General features: G+C 38.8%; 1 protein-coding gene across 4 annotated transcripts in view; it reads right to left on the bottom strand.

Moving 5' to 3' along the window:
* ARNT (aryl hydrocarbon receptor nuclear translocator) overlaps window positions 1–20,079 on the bottom strand; it is a 66,681-nt gene that overhangs the window by 32,846 nt on the left and 13,756 nt on the right. For all 4 annotated transcript variants that reach the window (XM_081225917.1, XM_081225918.1, XM_081225919.1 and 1 more), the window contains exons 2-3: window positions 9,396–9,507; window positions 5,461–5,505 (exon numbers count right to left, since the gene is read on the bottom strand). In XM_081225917.1, the coding sequence (XP_081082043.1) occupies window positions 5,461–5,505; window positions 9,396–9,507 (157 nt within the window). The remainder of the gene's footprint in view (window positions 1–5,460; window positions 5,506–9,395; window positions 9,508–20,079) is intronic.

Below are 20,079 nucleotides of genomic sequence, written 5' to 3'. Positions count from 1 at the left end.
TCTTTTTTAAGGCTGAATAATATTCCACTAGCTGTATATACCACACTTCTTTATCGATTCATTTGTCAATGGATATTTGGGGTGCTTCCACCTCTCAGCTACTGTGAAAAATCGGGCAGTGAACATGAGTGTGCAAATATCTCTCCAAGATCCTGCTTTCAATTCTTTTGGATATATAACCAGAAGTGGCACTGCTGGATCATATGATAATTCTGTTTTTAATGTTTCAAGGAACCTCCATACTGTTTTCCAAAGTGGCCACACCATTTTACATTCCCACCCACAGTACACAAGAGTTCCAATTCCCCCATATCCTCAACAACACTTGTTATTTTCTGGGTTTTTAATGGTGGCCAGCCTAATGGCCTACTCATTGTGGGTTTTTTTTTTTTTTTTTGCGGTACGCGGGCCTGCCACCGCTGTGGCCTCTCCCGTCGCGGAGCACAGGCTCCGGACACGCAGGCTCAGCAGCCACGGCTCACGGGCCCAGCCGCTCCGCGGCACATGGGATCCTCCCGGACCGGGGCACGAACCCGCGTCCCCTGCATCGGCAGGCAGACTCTCAACCACCGCGCCACCAGGGAAGGCCCCTCATTGTGGTTTTGATTTACATTTCTCTGATTAGTGATCATGAGCATCTTTCCATATGCTTTTTGGCCATTTGTGTATCTTCTTTGGAGAAATGTCTATTAAAAGTCCTTTGCCCATTTTTTAATCAGGTTGTTTTTTTGTTATTGAGTTGCAGGAGTTCTTCAAGTATCATGGAAATTAACCCCTTAACAGATATATGACTGGCAAATACTTTCTTCCATTCCATGGGTTACCTTTTCACTCTGTTTCCTTTGATGTGCAAAAGTTTCTAAGAGTCTTAAATTATGACTTAAACAAAGAACTTTATCTCTTTGACTAAGGAAACACAATCCATTCATCTCAACAACTTCTACTTAATAAGCTGATAAATCCTGTTTGCTACTACAGAAACCGAAAGGAGGATGTGTTGAAGGAGGAAAACCTAACTCTGAAAACATTACTCTACTCTCTGGATGATCTAAATTTTCCTCTTCTCACTCACTGTCACAGGGTATAGCAAAGACCTATCAACTTTGGGCAGAAAGAGCTTTTGGGAGATAGGTAAGACTCACAAAATTTGCAGTTAAACCAGTTATTAAATTACAGCCAGGGCTTCCCTGGTGGCACAGTGGTTGAGAATCCGCCTGCCAGTGCAGGCGACATGGGTTCAAGCTGTGGTCCGGGAAGATCCCACATGCCACGGAGCAACTAAGCCTGTGTGCCACAACTACTGAGCCTGCGCTCTAGAGCCCATGAGCCACAACTACTGAAGCTCACATGCCTAGAGCCCATGCTCCATAACAAGAGAAGCCACCTCAATGAGAAGCCCAACGAAGAGTAGCCCCTGCTCGCCGCAACTAGAGAAAAGCCCGCGAGCAGCCATAAATAAATAAATAAATAAATAAATAAATAAATAAATATATAAATAGATATAAATAAATATATAAATAAACAAATAAACAAATTAATTAATTAATTAATTAATTAATTACAGCCAGAATTTATACTGTTCCTTCACAGGCTATAAATGCTCAACTAATTTGACCCCAAGAATTTTCAAAATTTTTGAAAATAACTGGAAAGCAGAAGTAGAACAATGGGCAAACATGGAATTTGGGCTCAAGGACAAATGGTTTCTAAGACATAAAATATACTATAGATCAGATGCTACAAACTTTTAATGAAAACAGTGATCTAAGCTGAAAAAAGAGACCTATAATTTACATATTAATTTTGTTTGTTTGTTTGTTTTAATTTACTTTTGGCTGCATTGGGTCTTCGTTGCTGTGCACAGGCTTTCTCTAGTTGCGGTGAGCAGGGGCTACTTTTCGTTGCAGTGTGTGGGCTTCTCACTGTGGTGGCTTCTCTTGTCGCGGAGCATGGGCTCTAAGCGCACAGGCTTCAGTAGTTGTGGCACATGGGCTCAGTAGCTGCAGTGCACAGGCTTAGTTGCTCCGCGGCATGTGGGATTTTCCCGGACCAGGGCTCGAAACCATGTCCCCTGCATTGGCAGGTGGATTCTTAACCACTGCACTACCAGGGAAGTCCTTTCATATTAATTTTGAATCTCAAGAATGAATCATCCAGATATTTGCTACTCAAAGTGTGGTCAGTGGACCAGAAGTAGCAGCAACACTTAGGAATCTATTAGAATGCAGAATCTTGGATACTACCACAGACCTAATGAATTATAATCTCTATCTTATCAAGAACCCCTGGTGGATTTGTACATGCATTTGTTTGAATTTGAGACGCATTATTTTAGATACTAGCAACTCTGATATTGTACCTAGAATTTCAAAGACTTTATATTCTTAAAAATTATTTTATAGATGTTGTCTGGAGAATATAACAAAATGACACTTGGGACTTCACTGGTTGCACAGTGGTTAAGAATCCACCTGCCAATGCAGGGGACACAGGTTCGAGCCCTGGTCCCAGAAGATCTCACATGCCGCAGAGCAACTAAGCCTGTGTGCCACAACTACCGAGCCTGCACTCTAGAGCCCACGAGCCACAACTATCAGTAGTTAGTTAGTTAGTAGAGCCCGTGTGCCACAACTACTGAAGCCTGCATGCCTATAGCGTTATATATAGCCTATATCTCTCTGTTGTCTGTGCTCTGCAACAAGAGAAGCCGCTGCAATGAGAAGCATGCGCGCCACAATGAAGAGTAGCCCTCACTCTCTGCAACTAGAGAAAGCCCACTCACAGCAATGAAGACCCAATGCAGCCAAAAATAAATAAATTAAAAAAATAAATTTTTTTTAAAAATGACACTTGAACAAAGTGATGAAAAGAGGTAATAAATTACAGCTTTCACCCACCAAGGAGATTTAATATTGATTTACAGATACAACGCAAATAAGACTTTCACTCATTGACCAAAGTGGAGAATTCCAATTAAAAAAAAAAATGTACTGGGAATTCCCTGGCGGTCCAATGGTTAGGACTCCACGCTTCCACTGCAGGAGACATGGGTTCGATCCCTGGTTGGGGAACTAAGATCCCACAAGCCGCAAGGCCAAAAAAAAAAGTACTGATGGTCAAATAAAAAAAACTGGTGATGCCTCACTTGGGCATAATGACCTACTTGGTAAGATGAATTATGAAAACCTTTTTTTATGGTTGGGGAAAAGACAAATAAACCTTTTAAAATTTGCATATAGTTTGTGACTACCAGATTTTGTGGAAATGGAAGCAATGACTCAGGGATAGAGCTAACTGATAGATATAAATAAGACTAGTGGTTACCTCTATCTCATTCATATGCACAACACAGTTCCACTAACAGTATTTATCATTATAATTAGGCATTCCTAATTGGAGGAATTCCCAATGGAACTGTATGGAAAAAGTCTATTCTTGAACAGAAATTGAAATCTCTACCCCTCTTCACATTTGTTGACACTCATTAAGTCTCAAGAGCTCTCTTGGAGAATTGCTTTCTCCAATATTTTGCAACTATCCCTTTATGGTGGCCAAGTCATGGTTGTTGTTTTCAAGAATATATGGCAGTGTTCTGCGACTAGGCAGTAGCTAGAAACACAAGCTTTCACTTTAAACATTGCAAAAACAACAACAATAATAAAAAAAGATACACAGATAGATGTAACTGACTAAACTAAGCATTATAAAACTAAACAATGGCAAGCAATTTACAATATGGGCATCCTCTGTGTAAAAACAAAAACTGAGGAGATAATGAGTGTGTGTATGTGCACACATATGTGCATTTAAATGCACTTACATATGCACTGAATATTTCTGGAAGAATACTTAATAAACTGGAAACTATAATTGTCTAAGGGGAAGGATTCTGAAGGTCTGAAGTGAAGGAAGATGTACTTTCATTACATATAACTTTGCACCCTTTAAAAATTTTGCAATATAATGTTTATATTTCTTTTAAGAACTTAGTTAATAAAACAAACAAATAATGAAGCTTGGGAGCTCACATAATAAAATAAATTGTTTAAACAATAGGGCTCCTTGGGCTTCCCTGGTGGCGCAGTGGTTGAGAGTCCGCCTGCCGATGCAGGGGACACCGGTTCGTGCCCCGGTCCGGGAGGATCCCACATGCCGCGGAGCGGCTGGGCCCGTGAGCCATGGCCGCTGAGCCTGCGCGTCCAGAGCCTGTGCTCCGCAATGGGAGAGGCCACAACAGTGAGAGGCCCGCGTACCACAAAAAAAAAAAGGGGCTCCTTTATTTATTTCTCAAATATTTGTTATTCTGCAATGTAGACGCTACCTAGGTAATATTTTCAAATTTGAAAAGAAAAAAGGGAGGTTGCAGTCAAGGTTATCTTCCATTCTTTGACTCTTACTGCTTTCCTTACTTAAAAACAAAGCCAAGGGCTTCCCTGGTGGCGCAGTGGTTGAGAGTCCACCTGCCGATGCAGGGGACACGGGTTCGTGCCCCGGTCCGGGAAGATCCCACATGCCGCAGAGCGGCTGGGCCCGTGAGCCATGGCCGCTGAGCCTGCGTGTCCGGAGCCTGTGCTCCGCAACGGGAGAGGCCACAACAGTGAGAGACCCACGTACCGCAAAAAACAAACAAACAAAAAAACAAAGCCAAGTAACTGGTCTTAAGCAAAAGTTAAAATTTCCCCTTTCTGAAAGAACTCCTTCATCAATATACTGAAAAGTCCATTTTCAGTTCTCCAGAAGATTCACTACTCAAAGATACAAATTCCAATTCCTGCTCTGTAGGAGAAGTCAATGAGTATTAGAGGGCATGAAAGATTAGTACATTAATGACCCCCAAACTAATTACACCTTGCAGTATTCACTACCTGGTATAGCGCCATCCTGTACTGAATCAGGACTCGGACATACGACTTGCTTTAGCCAATGGGACAACAGCAAATGTCAATCCAAAGCAATAGCTTGATAAGCATTTAGACTGGGACCTGCCCTTTGGATTGCAGCCATCACCATGTAAAGACACTCAGTCTGCCCTCCTTAAGGATAAAAGACCACAAAGAAAGAGATACCCAGCCTTATCAGCTGAGTCCAGTTCCCAGCTGACAAGGCAGCTGAATGCAGTCTTATGAGTGAGTCTAGGCAAGATCAGCAGAATAACCATCTAACCAATCCACAGAATTGTGAGAAATAATAAATCATTGTTCTTTTTAAGTCACACAACAACAGATAACTGATACAGAGGGTCTTGTAAATTCTCTGCTCTCCCCTCATTGAGCTCTTTCCTCTGGAGCTATTACCAGAATGCTTGAAAATTTTATGGGGTATAATGTAATAGGTAAGTTTAGTTTTAGGATGAAGCACTCTCCTTAGGCCTAAAGACAAAAATATTATGAGTCAGAAATTTAAAGATAATGAAATAATTTTTAATATCAGAAATCTAGAGAAAGTTTTTTAAGATCTTACCTCAAAAATTTACTGTTCCCTTCTCCATCATCATCAAAATCCAATCTGGGGAAAGCCAACAAAAAATATTATAAGCCTATTGAAAATGCAGAACATTAAAAAATTAAAATTCTAAATCCACAAGCTATCTGAACACCCACTCAGATGGAAGAAGGAAAAGAGGAAGTGGAATAAGTAAAGGTATATACCTCTTCCTTTGTACCAAACTGGGCAAAGAATTGGCCAATCAAAAAGGAATACTGGGGTTTCCCTGGTGGCGCAGTGGTGGAGAGTCCGCCTGCCGATGCAGGGGACATGGGTTCGTGCCCTGGTCTGGGAAGATCCCACATGCCGCGAAGCGGCTAGGCCCGTGAGCCATGGCCGCTGAGCCTGTGCGTCCGGAGCCTGTGCTCCGCAACGGGAGAGGCCACAACAGTGAGAGGCCCGCGTACCGCAAAAATTAAAAAAAAAGGAATTCCTATTGCTACCTTTCATTTACCTAGGGTAGCAATCCACCTTTGCCAAAGTTTTACATCACAGTACAACCTCTACAAAAGGAGCAGGATCAACTCAAAAACACAAGAAATAATTAATATGAATAATTCAGGTCCGTTTTTCATTTCTATAGTCTGCTTTAGGCTATGTTAAGCTCTCTGAAACATCTCTCAAAACAGTGATGTTCCATAGGGACTGATTTTAAGACCTCTGGAGGTTGGCTGGTTGGTTGGTTGGTTGGTTGGTTGTTTTTTGGCTGCGCTGCACAGCTTGTGGGATCTTAGTTCCCAAGGGACTGAACCCAGGATTGAACCCGTGCCCTCAGCAGTGAAACTGCAGAGTTCTAACCACTGAACCAACAGGGAATTCCCCGAAGGTTGTTAAATAATGTTTCTCTCCTTCATTCACCTAATGAACATGTAATATATGCTACATTCCGGATACTGTGCTAGATGAGGTGAAAACAAAAGACTTGCCCTCAAGGGATTCTTTGCCTAGACAAATAAAATATACAAGTGAGAATGAGAAAGCATCATATGGAGAGCACAATCAATAAGCTTTAAATGTTTAGTAAAAGCAGAGGTGACTTTCATTTCAAGGGATTAGGCAAGATTATAAGTAACAAGATAGGCCAATCTCCTATTAATCTCTATACTCGATTAAACTAAAACATTACTCATGCTACCACCTTAACCCAATGATCTTGGCATCTCTACTAGTGTGATAACCTGATGTTATGGGCCTCTAAATGGGTTATATATGAAGTACACAGCATCAACCCTGAAAGTGTCCATTCCTCTTCCTCTCTGTAGCCCCAGATCACCTATCAAAGTCTACCTATTTACCCAATAACTCCATTTCTAAGAATCTATCCTAAAGAAATAACTCAGAGAAAAAAATTTATGTACAAAGATATTCATTAAGCATTATATATAACAGCAAATCTTCAAAACAGTTTAAGTGTCCCAAAATAGCAATTAAGTACATCCCCTCTATGTAAGTATTTTAAATTATGTTTCTATAGCATATGTAACAATACGGAAAAAAGGTTATTGGATACAATTAGGTGAAAAGATCAGGCTATATAAACCTACATAATTATATGATTATAACTATTTAAAGAAATCTACATATAGAATAAAGAATGAAGTAATTACACTAAAAAAACTGATGGGAGATGACTTTGGGTAGTAGGATTATTGCTTTTAGTCTTCTTTCTATATTTTCCAATCTTTCTTTTAAAAAAGGTATATTTCTTTTAATATATTTTCCTGATTATCAATAAAACATACTCACTTCAGAAAATCTAGAAATAACTAAAAACAAAAGAAAAAATAAATCACCCATAATCCCATCACCCATACATCTGATGAGTATCCTTTCAGTTTTTTGCTATGCACACGTTATTTATACAGTTTTTTCTGATAGAGTTGGTATATTACATACACTGTAACCTTTTTTATTTTATTCTCTTTTAAAAATATATTTTATTTATTTATTTATTTATTTATTTATTTATTTATTTATTTATTTATTTATTTATTTATTTATTGGCTGCGTTGGGTCTTCCGTTGCTGTGTGCCTTTCTCTAGTTGCGGTGAGCGGGGCCTACTCTTCGTTGTGGTGCGAGGGCTTCTCATTGTGGTGGCTTCTCTTGTTGCAGAGCACAGGCTCTAGCGCGCAGGCTGCAGTAGTTGTGGCACACGGGCTTCAGTTGTTGTGGCTTGTGGGCTCTAGAGTGCAGGCTCAGTAGTTGTGGCACTCGGGCTTAGTTGCTCCGTGGTATGTGGGATCTTCCGGACCACGGCTTGAACCCGTGTCCCCTGCATTGGCAGGCGGATTCTTAACCACTGCACTACCAGGGAAGCCCCTGTAACCTCTTTTATACTGTAAACTTTTTTCTGTACCAATACATATTTGTCACTTCTAATAGCTGTACGTTTTCAATGCAACTTTATCAATCCCCTAATTTTGATAATACTGCTTCTAATTGTTTGCTGTTATATATGACCATAACACTGTGTTTAAGAGAGTAGACAATAAAGCTAACCTCCCAAGGTTCACATCACAGATCTTCCACTTACTAGCTTTAAAACCTTGGGTAAGTTACTTATTCACCATATACCTCAGTAAATGAGTTAAAATGTATAAAGCTCTTGGAGACATAGCAAGTCTTAATATGTTACTCATGTTAACACCTTAACCCAGGGATCACTCTTTCATTACTACTGGTAAGAGGAAACTTAAAGACTAGTTATAACACTAGCTACATAATTATTAAAAGCAAAAGAAAGAAAAAAAATTCAATACTTTAATACTTTAAAAAATTGGTAAAATACTACCCATTCTTCCAGGCCTTTCTAAAGCAACCTCTTTCCTGAAGCCTTTCCCAATTTCTACCAACCAATGGTGGTATTTCCATACACTGAAACACACAGCAGTGTATTTGTTCCTTTCTTAGCAAACCTGGCATATTCTATCTTGAATTATATTTATGCGTGTAATGATTATCCCTTTCAGAACATAAGCAACTAAAAGATGAAGACTGTGCCTTATTTACCTTTGTATCCTAGTAGCAATCGGCACAGTGACTTACGCTAATGAGGCATCTAATAAATAATTTTGGAACTGAATGGACTCTAGATTCCAAACAAGGCAACATGTCAATAACTTAAAGGAGACATATTCTACAGTTCAGCATTCTCTAAATTCAGAAAAGTAAAAAGCTCACCAGGGACTTCCCTGGTGGCACAGCAGTTAAGAATCCACCTGCCAATGCAGGGGACATAGGTTCGATCCCTGGTCTGGGAAGATCCCACATGCTGTGGAGCAACTAAGCCCGTGCACCACAACTACTGAGCCTGCGCTCTAGGGCCCGCAAGCCACCACTACGGAGCCTGAGCACCACAACTACTGAAGCCCGCGTGCCCTAGAGCCCTTGCGCCGCGACTATTAAGCCCGTGTGCTGCAACTACTGATGCCTACGCACCTACAGCCCGTGCTCCGCAACAAAAGAAGCCACCTCAATGAGAAGCCCATGCACCGCTATGAAGAGTAGCCCCTGCCTGCCACAAGTAGAGAAAGCCCACGTGCAGCAGCAAAGACCCAACGCAGCCAAGAAAAAAAAAGGCCTACCAAAAAAATTTTGAGAATGCAGATACAAAGCTTAATGAAAGCAGTGAAATTTTCTCAGCAAAGGTGAAATCTTTCGGCTTAGCCAGAGTCCTTTACCTCTTAGAGATTTTTGTTTTAAAAAAACAAAACAAAACTGCTTGTAAGAAACTAAGATAAAAACATCAATCCCATACAAAGAAAAATCCAGGGACTAAAGAAAGTTATCTGATCGGAGTGTAGTAAGTAGCCAGAAGAAGTGAGAGGGTTAGGAATAGATGGTTCAGCGACTAACAAAATCAGGCTGGTTTAAAGGAGAGACGTTTGTAACATACTACACTCAAACTCACCCTGGTCGCCGCTTAATAGCCCTCTGGACAATGGCTCCTCCACCTTGAATCCCAGGCCCAGGGTTTCCAGAGGCAATGGCTGGACCCAGTGATGGTACATCTGATGTCATTTCTGTCAGAGAAAAACAGAAATACAGATTTTAAAAAGATTGTTCTTGCTTATCATCATCATCAAACTGGCTAGAAGAAAGGCTCAAGCTATGGATAAAATCTCAGGAGTTTGCTAGAAAACCCAAATGCTCACATCCAGACTGCTTTTCTTGAATTCTTACCCTGGGAAAAGATTTCCCTACACTTCAATTCCCCTAACTTCATACAGTTTGGAAAAGGTAGCACTATATTCTATAGCCTTATCTTTTAAAAGCTGGTAATAGTGACATAATATTAATCTAAAACACACACACAAATTGGTTTACATACTTCACTAATGCAACAAATATATATAACTTAGCTCCTCTGATTTATTTTTTTTGGAAAATACAAAAAAAAACAAAATTATAAAAATCACCTAAATTCTAATACTCAAAAAAAATTATATAGAGTAGGGACTTCCCTGGTGGTCCAGTGGTAAAGACTCTGCGCTTCCAGTGCAGGGGGCCTGGGTTCGATCCCTGGTCAAGGAACTAGATTCCACGTGCTGCAATGAAGACCCAGTGCAGCCAAATAAATATATAAATGTGTTTTTTTTTTAAGTTGAGCTTATTTTATTTCTTATTTTTTCCCTCAGATTATATACACCTATCTCTCTGATCAAAAACAGGCACATTTGGTCATGGCTAATTATGTTCCAGAAAGCCTGCTACAATTTTTGCTCCCACTAACAGGATATGAGAGTACCTACTTCCCTCACCAGGACTGGATATTATACTTTTTAATTTCACCAAACCTGACAGGTAAAAATGGTACAGTATTTGTTTTAATTCTTGTATCTTTTTACATTCGTCATCTGAAATCAATGAGTTGACTCTTCATATCTTTAATACTTTTATACTGAATATTTTTTCTAATGAATTTGTAAGATCTATCAGTATATAAAGGATATTAAAGGATATCAATATATAAAAGATAATATATGCCTGTTATGTATTACAAATATTTTTTCATCACTTACCTTAGCCTTTAAATATATAACATTTCACAATTTTATGCTGTAAAATTTATCAGTGTTTTCCTAAATAATTCCGGGATTTCTGTCTTACTTAGGAAAGCTCCCCACCCTCGAGATTATTTCTGTATTTTCTTATAATACTTTCGTGTTTCACATTTAGATTTTTAATCCATCTGGAATTTACTACTTATGCTTACCTGGCATAAGGCAGGACTCTGATTATTTTCTTAAACATGGTTAGATAATTATTCTAATATCATTTATGGGATAATCCATCCTTTCCTCACTTATTGGAAATGACTCCTTTACTACTTTACTTTTACTTTACTACTTTACTTTACTTTTAGTTGTCTACAAATAATTGATCTCTTTCTATACTTTTATTCTGTATTAATATATTTTCCAGCTCCTGTGTCAATACTGAACACGTTTGATAACGACAGCTTTATAGTACATTTGAATTATCTAATAGGAAAGTCCTCCATTCTCCATTAATTTATTTTACAAAATATTCTTATTAAATGTCATATACTACTTCTGCTTCAGCCAAAAATAAATAAATAAAATTTTTAAAAATTTTTAAAATTAAAAAAAAAGTTTAAGAGATGAGTGGGAAATCAACACATTCTCTGATGATGGAAAACTAAGGAGGATTTGTCATGAGCAGAACTATCCTAAAAGAATAGCTAAACAGGGACTTCCCTGGTGGTCCAGGGGTTAAGAATCCACCTTCCAATGCAGAGGACGCAGGTTCGATCCCTGGTCAGGGAACTAAGATCCCACATGCTGCGGGGCAACTAAGCCTGCATGCTGAAACTTCTAAGCATGCAGGCCACAACTAGAGAGCCCGTGTGCTGCAAACTACAGAGCCCACGCGCTCTGGAGCCCGCATGCCACAACTACAGAGCCCACATGCTCTGCAACACACGTGCCACAACTACAGAGAAGCTTGCGCGCCACAACGAGGAGTCCGCACCGCAGGGAAGGATCCTGCAGGCCGCCAACAAAGATCCCGCATACCTCAACTAAGACTCAATACAGCCAAAAATAAAATAAATAAGTATTAAAAAAACTTAAAAGAAAAAAAAAGAAAATTAGCAAAGATATAGAAGTTCTCAATGATACCTCAATCAACAGGGTCCAATTAACATTTATAAAAACACTACACCCAACAACAGCAGATACACATTCTTTTCAAGTGTCCCCAGAACATATACCAAGATAGACCACATCCTGGGCCTTTAAACAAACCTCAACACATATAAAAGAACTGCGGGAATTCCCTGGTGGTCCAGTGGTTAAAAATCCGCCTTCCAATGCAGGGGATGCAGGTTCGATCCCTGGTTGGGGAACTAAGATCCCACATGCCACGGGGCAACCAAAACTGCGAGCCACAACTGGAGAGAAGCCTGCGTGCCACAACTACTGAGCCCGCATGCTCTTGAGCCCGCAACTAGAGAGAAGCCCACAATGAAAAACCCGCATACTGCAAGGAAGACCCAGTGCAGCCAAAAATTTAAAAAACAAATAAATAAATAAAATAATCATAGATTGGATTCTCCAACCACAGTGGAATCAAACTATTTAGAAATCAGTAACAGAAAGATAAAAGGAAAATCTCCATTCACTCGGACATTAAATAACACATTTCTAAATAATCAGTCAAAGAGGAAGTCTCAAAGGGAATAAAAAGTACAGTGAACTAAAATTAAAATGAGGGACTTCCCTGGTGGCGCAGTGGTTAAGTATCCGCCTGCCAATGCAGGGGACACAGGTTCAAGCCCTGGTCCGGGAAGATCCCACATGTTGCGGAGCAACTAAGCCTGTGCACCACAACTACTGAGCCTGCGCTCTACAGCCTGCAAGCCACAACTACTGAGCCCGCCCACGTGCCACAACTAGTGAAGCCCATGTGCCTAGAGCCCGTGCTCCACAACACGAGAAGCCACTGCAATGAAAAGCTCATGCACTACAACGAAGAGCAGCCCCCACTCGCTGCAACTAGAGAAAGCCCATGCACAGCAACGAAGACCCAACACAGCCAAAAATAAATAAATAAATAAATTTATTTTTAAAAAAATTTTTAATGAAATTACAAGACGGTAAAATTTGTGGGACACCCCAAAAGCTACAGTCATTAAAATGCTATATTAGAAAAGAGGAAAAGTCAAATAAATCATCTAAACTTCCACCTCAAGAACCTAGGATAAATAAATAAATAAATAAACAAACAAACAAACAAACAAACCCAAAGCAAGCAAAAGGAAGGAAATAATGGAAAACACAAAATAATAAAATTTTAAAACAGAAAAACAATTTAAAAATAAAACAAAGAATTCTTTAAATAGATCAATAAAATTGACAAACCTCTAGCAAGACAAACAACACACAAACTACCAAAATCAGGAAAGAAAAAAAACAGGGATATCACTAGAGACCCTGAAGAAATCTAAGAGATAATTAGGAATACTAAAACTTACACACATAAATTTGACAACTTAGACCAAAAGGATCAATTCCTTAAAAAATACAAACTAAAACAACTGTCCAAACACAAAATAGTTGATATGAATGGCCTCATACCTATTAGAAAACTGAATTCATAATTTAAGCACTCTCAACAACAAAAAAAATTCTAGGTCTAGCTGATTTCACTGGAGAATGCTACCAAACATTTAAAGAACTAACAGCAATGCTACACAATCTCCTCCAGAAACTATTTGAGGAAGGGGACACTTACCAATTCATCTTTTGAAGCTAGTATTACCCTGATACAAAAACCAGACAAAGACAGTAGAAAAACAAAACAAAAACTAGAGATCAATGTTCCTCATGAATATAGATGCAAAAACCCTTAACAAAATATTAGTAAATAAAATTTAGCAATTTTAGCAAACAGAATTTAGCAATAGCAAAAGAACTATACAACGTGACCATATGTGTTTTATTCAAGGGAAGTAAACTGGTTCAATACTTAAAATCAATCAACATATTAATTGGCTAAGAAGAAAAATAACATGATCTATCAGCCTATGCATAAAAAGTATTTGCTAAAATTCAATACCCATTCTGATAAAAACATAGAAAAAATAAAATAAAGTGAAACGTCCCTACCTTGATAAAAGTATCTACAAAAAGAAAGAAGAAAAAACTACTGCTAATATTATACTTAATGGTGAAAGAAAATGATTTCTCCCTAAGATTGGGAACTAGGAAAAAATGTTCACTCTCATCACTTATTTAAACATAGTGTGGGAAGTTCTAGCCTGTGCAAAAGTGCAGGAAAAGGAAATAGAAGGCATACAGATCAGAAAGGATAAAATAAAACTGTCCCCATTTGCAGATTACATGATTGTCTTTGCAGAAAATCCTAAGGAATCTACCAAAACAAACAAAAAAACCTTCCTAGAACAAATAAGTGAATTCAACAAATTTGCAGTATACAAAATAAATATACAAAAATCAATTGTGTTTCTATATACTAGCAATTAACACAAGGGCATCAAAATTTAAAATATAAAACCAGTCATAACCACTTCAAAAAAGAAAAAATATTTAAGTGTAAATCTATCAAACAGGCACAAGATTTGTATGCTGAAAGAATCAAAGACCTAAATAAATGGAGAGACATACCATGTTCATGGATTGGAAGACTCAACAAAAGATGTCAATTCTCTTCAAACTGATAAACAGGTTTAATGCAATTCCTATCAAAATTCTACCCAGATGTTTTTGAAGATATAAACATGACAATTCTAGAGACTTCCCTGGTGACACAGTGGTTAAGAGTCCGCCTGCCAATGCAGGGGACACAGGTTCGATCCCTGGACTGGGAAGATCCCACATGGTGCAGAGCAACTAAGCCTGCAAGCCACAACTACTGAGCCCACGTGCCTCAACTACTGAAGCCCGCATGCCTAGAACCCGTGCTCCACAACAAGAGAAACCACCGCAATGAGAAGCCTGCGCACTGCAATGAAGAGTAGCCCCTGTTCGCCGCAACTAGAGAAAGCCCACACACAGCAACGAAGACCCAACGCAGACAAAAATAAAAATAAAAACTAACTGTATTAAAAAAATGTTTTTAACTAAAAAATTTTTTTTAAAAATTAAACATGACCATTCTAAAATTTATACAGGAAGGTAAGGAAACTATAATAGCTAAAACAAAGAAAAAGTGGGAGAAAAATGTCTACCTGAAAGACTTCTAATATAGCTACAGCAATTAAGACTGTGTGGCCCTAGCAAAGGGACAGACACTTAGATCGATGGAACCCAGAAACAGACCCACACAAATAAGCCCAAATGATTTTGACAAAAGTGCAAAAGCAATTCAATGGAAGAAGGATAGCCTTTTCAACAAGTGGTGCTAGAGCAACTAGACATCCATAGGCAAAAACATGAACCTTGACCCCTTATACAAAAATTAATCAAAATGGATCATGGACTTATATGTAAAGTGTAAAACTATGTAACTTTTAGGAAAAAAACACAGGAGATGGACTTCCCTGGTGGCGCAGTGGTTAAGAATCCACCTGCCAGTGCAGGGGACACGGGTTCGAGCCCTGGTCTGGGAAGATCCCACATGCCGCAGAGCAATTAAGCCCGTGTGCCACAACTACTGAGCCTGCGCTCTAAAGCCCGTGAGCCACAACTACTGAGTCCACGTGCCACAACTACTGAAGCCTGTGCACCTAGAGCCTGTGCTCTGCAACGAGAAGCCACCGAATAAGAAGCCCCCGCACGGCAACGAAGAGTAGCCCCCACTTGCCGGAACTAGAGAAAGCCCACACACAGCAATGAAGACCCAACACAGCCAAAAATAAATAAATAAAAATAAATTTTTAAAAAAATAGGAGAAAATCTGCAGGATCTAGGGGCTAGTCAAAGAGTTCTCAGACTTGGTACCATAAGCATGATCCATGAAAGGAAAAACTGGTAAATTGGACATCACTGAAATGAAAAACTTTTGCTCTGTAAAAGACTGTGAGAGGATCAAAAGACAAGTTACAGAGTGGGGAAAAACATTGCAACAAAGGACAAAGGACTTGTATCTAGAATATAAAAAGAACTCTCAAAACTCAACAGTAAAAAAGCAAACAGTCTTGAACAGACATTTTTCCAAAGAAGATACACAAATGGTAAATAAGCATATGAAAAGATGTTCAACGGCATTAGCCAAGAGGGAAATGCAAATTAAAGCCACAATAAGATGCACTACATACCTATCATAATGGCTAAAAAATAATAATAATAAATACCAAATGCTGGGAAGGATACAGAAAAAGATCACTTACACATTGTTGGTGAGAATATAATATAGTGCAGTCACTTCGGGAAACAGTACGGGAGTTTCTTTAAAAACTAAACATGCAATTAACATATAATCCAGCACTGCACTTGTGGGTATATATCCCAGAAAAATGAAGACTTAACATTTACACAAAAACTGGTACACAAATATTTAGAGTGCTTTTATTTGTAATAGCCAAAAACTGGAGAAAAAATCCAGATGTCCTTCAAGTAAATGGTTAAACTGATATATATACCCCTACTCAGCAACAAAAAGAAGTGAACTACTGATACACACAACAACCTGGATGAATCTCCAGAGTATAACGGTGAATGAAAAAAGCCGACTGCAAAAGGCTACACACTGTACAACTCCATTTATAGAACATTCTTGAAATAACAAAATTATAGAAATAGACAACAGGTTAGTAGCTGCTGGGGATTAAGGAGAGGGTGTAAGTATGAGGAAAGTGGGTGTTGCTTTAAAAGGGCACCACAAGGGACCCTTGCGATGATAGAAATATTCTGTATCTTGACTGTACCAATGTCAATATCCTGGTCATGATATTACACTATAGTTTTGCAAGGTACAACCACTGGGGGAAACTGGGCTAAGGGTAGGGGATCTCTGTATTATTTCTCATACTGAATATGAATATAAAATCATCACAAAAGAAAAAGTTTAATTTAAAAGTTTTAAAAACCTTTTAATGTCATATACTTCATCCTCCTTTTGAATTTAAAATCTATATAAAGTTCTAACAACAAAAAAACGCTTGAGGTTAATTCAATTACATTAAATTTATATAATAATTTTGAGGGACCAGTAGCATGATATTGCATTTCATCATCAAGGAATATTATTCAGACATTTCCTAATGCTCTTTAATAAAAGTTTACAGTTTTCTTCACATAAGTCTTACATCTTTCTTGTTATATTATTTTTAGGTATTTTATAGCTCTTAATATGATTGTAAATGAAATCTTTTCCATTTCAACTTCTAACTGGTTATTGCTAGAATAAGAGAAAGCTATTGACTTCAGTGTGTTTATATTGTACTCAAATAACTTCACTAAATTACCTTATCTAAAAGCATTTAGTTTATTTGACTTTTAAATTTATTTATTTATTTATTTATTTTTGGCTGCATTGGGTCTTCGTTGCACACGGGCTTTCTCTAGTTGTGTCGAGCAGGAGCTACTCTTCATTGCGGTGTGTGGGCTTCTCATTGCGGTGGCTTCTCTTGTTGCAGAGCACAGGCTCTAGGCGTGCGGGCTTCAGTAGTTGTAGCACATGGGCTCAGCAGTTGTGGCTCGCAGGCTCTAAAGCACAGGCTCAGTAGTTGTGGTGCACAGGCTTAGTTGCTCCGCGGCATGTGGGATCTTCCCAGACCAGGGCTCGAACCCATGTCCCCTGTACTGGCAGGTGGATTCTTCACCACTGTTCCACCAGGGAAGTCCCTATTGGACTTTCTTAATATACAATCACATTATCTGCAAGGAATGATTATTTTACCTTCCTTTACTCAATATTTACACTAGTATTTAGTTTCCTTCCTTTACTGCATTACTGCAAGGGTTCTTAATCTGTGGGTCAGTGGATAAAATCCACTGGTAAACTTGGATGAAGAACAATTTTCTTCCTTCACTTTCATTAATCTCTAGCTAAAATTTAGCATTTCCTTCAATCATGAAAGTACAGTAAAACACCGTAGTTTTAGCAGTATCTGTGATTTTGTCATCAATAAAATCAGATATCACATGACAGTTATTACGGATATCTAGAATTACTGTTACATTCAATACTACTTTGAGAATATGGCAATTATTAGACGTGTCACTACATCTTATTTATTGTTAATAAAGAAGAAACATTAATTTTTGTATTATAAATTTGTAATTTTTTATATTTTGATAACTATATTTTTAATAGAATTGATTTTTCAAAATACTATGTAGTGTTATTTACACTCTGAACAACATTCTGTGGGTTCAACAGGGAGAGCAAGCTGCACGCCAGGGTGATCTGGGGGCCTAGGGACCTGCCCCACCAGCTCACCAGAGTTTCCTCCCATGTGCAAGTCTTTCTGCCCCTCACCAGGGTCTCCAACTTGGCCCAGACAAGAGGAGGTTTTTATTTAGGAGTGGATGCAACAAAAAGTGTGATAAGAACTTTTGAAGCCTTGAAGCAAAAGTGTTACTCCTTGGCTTTACAGTGAGTGCATGGATAATCAGTGATAATAATAACTAATTTTTTTCTAAGCCCTCACTGTGTGCCAGGCACTGTGCTGGGCAACTTGTGTGCCTCTCATTTATTCCCACAATGACCCAATGAGGTTGAAGAAGGGTTCAACAGATGTCACCAGTCATAGGGGTCCACGTGATACAAAAGGTTAAGAATCTCTTTATTTATTCACTTTTTTTTTTTTTGGCCACGCCATGCAGCTTGTGGGATCTTAGTTCCCTGACCAGGGACTGAACCCAGGCCCACGGCAGTGACAGCAAAGCACCAAGTCTTAACCACTGGAGCACCCAGGAATTCCCATATTCTGATTTAATAGTCTTTTTTTTTTAAATCAGGAATGGATTTTTTAAAATTAGAAATGAATGTTTTTATAAAGCATTTATTGATACAGTCATTTTTCCCCCTTTAGTTTGTTAATGACACAAGTATATAGGTTTTCTCAGGGTGACCGATCCTTGAGTTCCTGGAATAAATCTTGCTCAATAAATTGTAGTGGGCTGAAGATTGTAAAAATGCATGTCCACAGAAACTGAGAATGTGACCTTACTTGGAAATAGGGTCTCTGAAGATATAATTAGTGAAGACGGAGATCATATTGAATTAGGATGGGCTCTAAATCCAATGACTGCTGTTTTTATAAAAGTAATGAGACAGACATTTGGATACAGAGACTGGAGTGATGTGTCTACAAGCTAGAAAAGAGGGAACCTAACCAGCCAATATCTTCATTTCGGACACTGAGTCTCCAGAGCTGCAAGAGAATAAATTTCTGTTGTTTTAAGCCCTCTAGTTTGCAGTGATTTGTCACTACAGGCCTGAGGACCTAATATAATAATGATGTATGATTCTTTTAACATACTCTGGATTTAACTTACTAAGATTAGCTCCTTTTAAATGGAAGAGGAACTTAGTGTGATGTTAAGTGTAGCACAGTTAAGGAGTATTCTTAGTGCACTGAACTCAAGCACCTTCTATTAAAATCATAACTTGACAGAAATTACAGAAAAATAGTAAATATTTTAGTCAGTCAGCACAGTCTCCCAAATTTATAGAAAAGCTACTTCTCGGGACTTCCCTCATGGTCCAGTGGTTAAGACTCCGCACTCCTAAGGCAGGGGGCCCAGGTTCAATCCCTGGTCAGGGAACTAGATCCCGCATGCTGCACCTAAAGATCCTGCATGCTGCAAAAAAGATCCTGCACACGGCAACGAAGATCCCGCGTGCTGCAACTAAGACGCAGCACAGCCAAATAAATAAATAAATAAATAAATTTTTAAAAAGCTACTTCTGAATGTGACTTCTGTTCCTGAAATAGGAGAAATAATATAAAACTAAGTCATATAAAACACGAATGAGGAAAACAGAAATGATAAAGGAAGCATTAAAAGTTGAATAGATAATGAAATGTTCAAAAAGAAATGTTGGTAACAATAATTCATCATATTCCTACCTTGTATAAAATATAAACCACTTTAGATGTGTTTTCTTTTTTTCATAAACCTATTTATTTACTCATTTTTATTTCTGGCTGCGTTGTGTCTTTGCTGCTACACGCGGGCCCTCTCCAGTTGTGGGGAGCGGAGACCACTCTTCGCTGTGGTGCACGGGCCTCTCACCGTTGTGGCCTCTCCCGTTGTGGAGCACAAGCTCCGGATGCGCAGGCTCAGCGGCCATGGCTCACGGGCCCAGCCACTCCGCGGCATGTGGGATCTTCCCGGACCGGGGCACGAACCTGTGTCCCCTACATCGGCAGGCAGACTCTCAACCACCGCACCACCAGGGAAGCCCCGGATGTGTTTTTTAGTATTTTACTTATTATTCCTAAAACCTACCTCCAAATTATATTTATAATAAACTGCATCTAAACTCAAAATACAAAACCTCTTTTATGCATGTCTTTTGTTACATGCCCAAGCATTATAACTGCCTTTAATACTGGATAAAGAGAGTACTCAAATACTCACTTCATTAAAATGTTGATGCATCACAAAGCTACAGTAATCAAAATAGTGTGACACTGGCATAAAGACAGACACATA

Source organism: Mesoplodon bidens (assembly GCF_964165515.1).
Source record: "Mesoplodon bidens genome assembly, chromosome: 2".
Lineage (NCBI taxonomy): Eukaryota > Metazoa > Chordata > Mammalia > Artiodactyla > Ziphiidae > Mesoplodon > Mesoplodon bidens.
The sequence above is the reverse complement of the archived record's forward strand: the minus strand, read 5'-3'. Positions and strand labels throughout refer to the sequence as shown.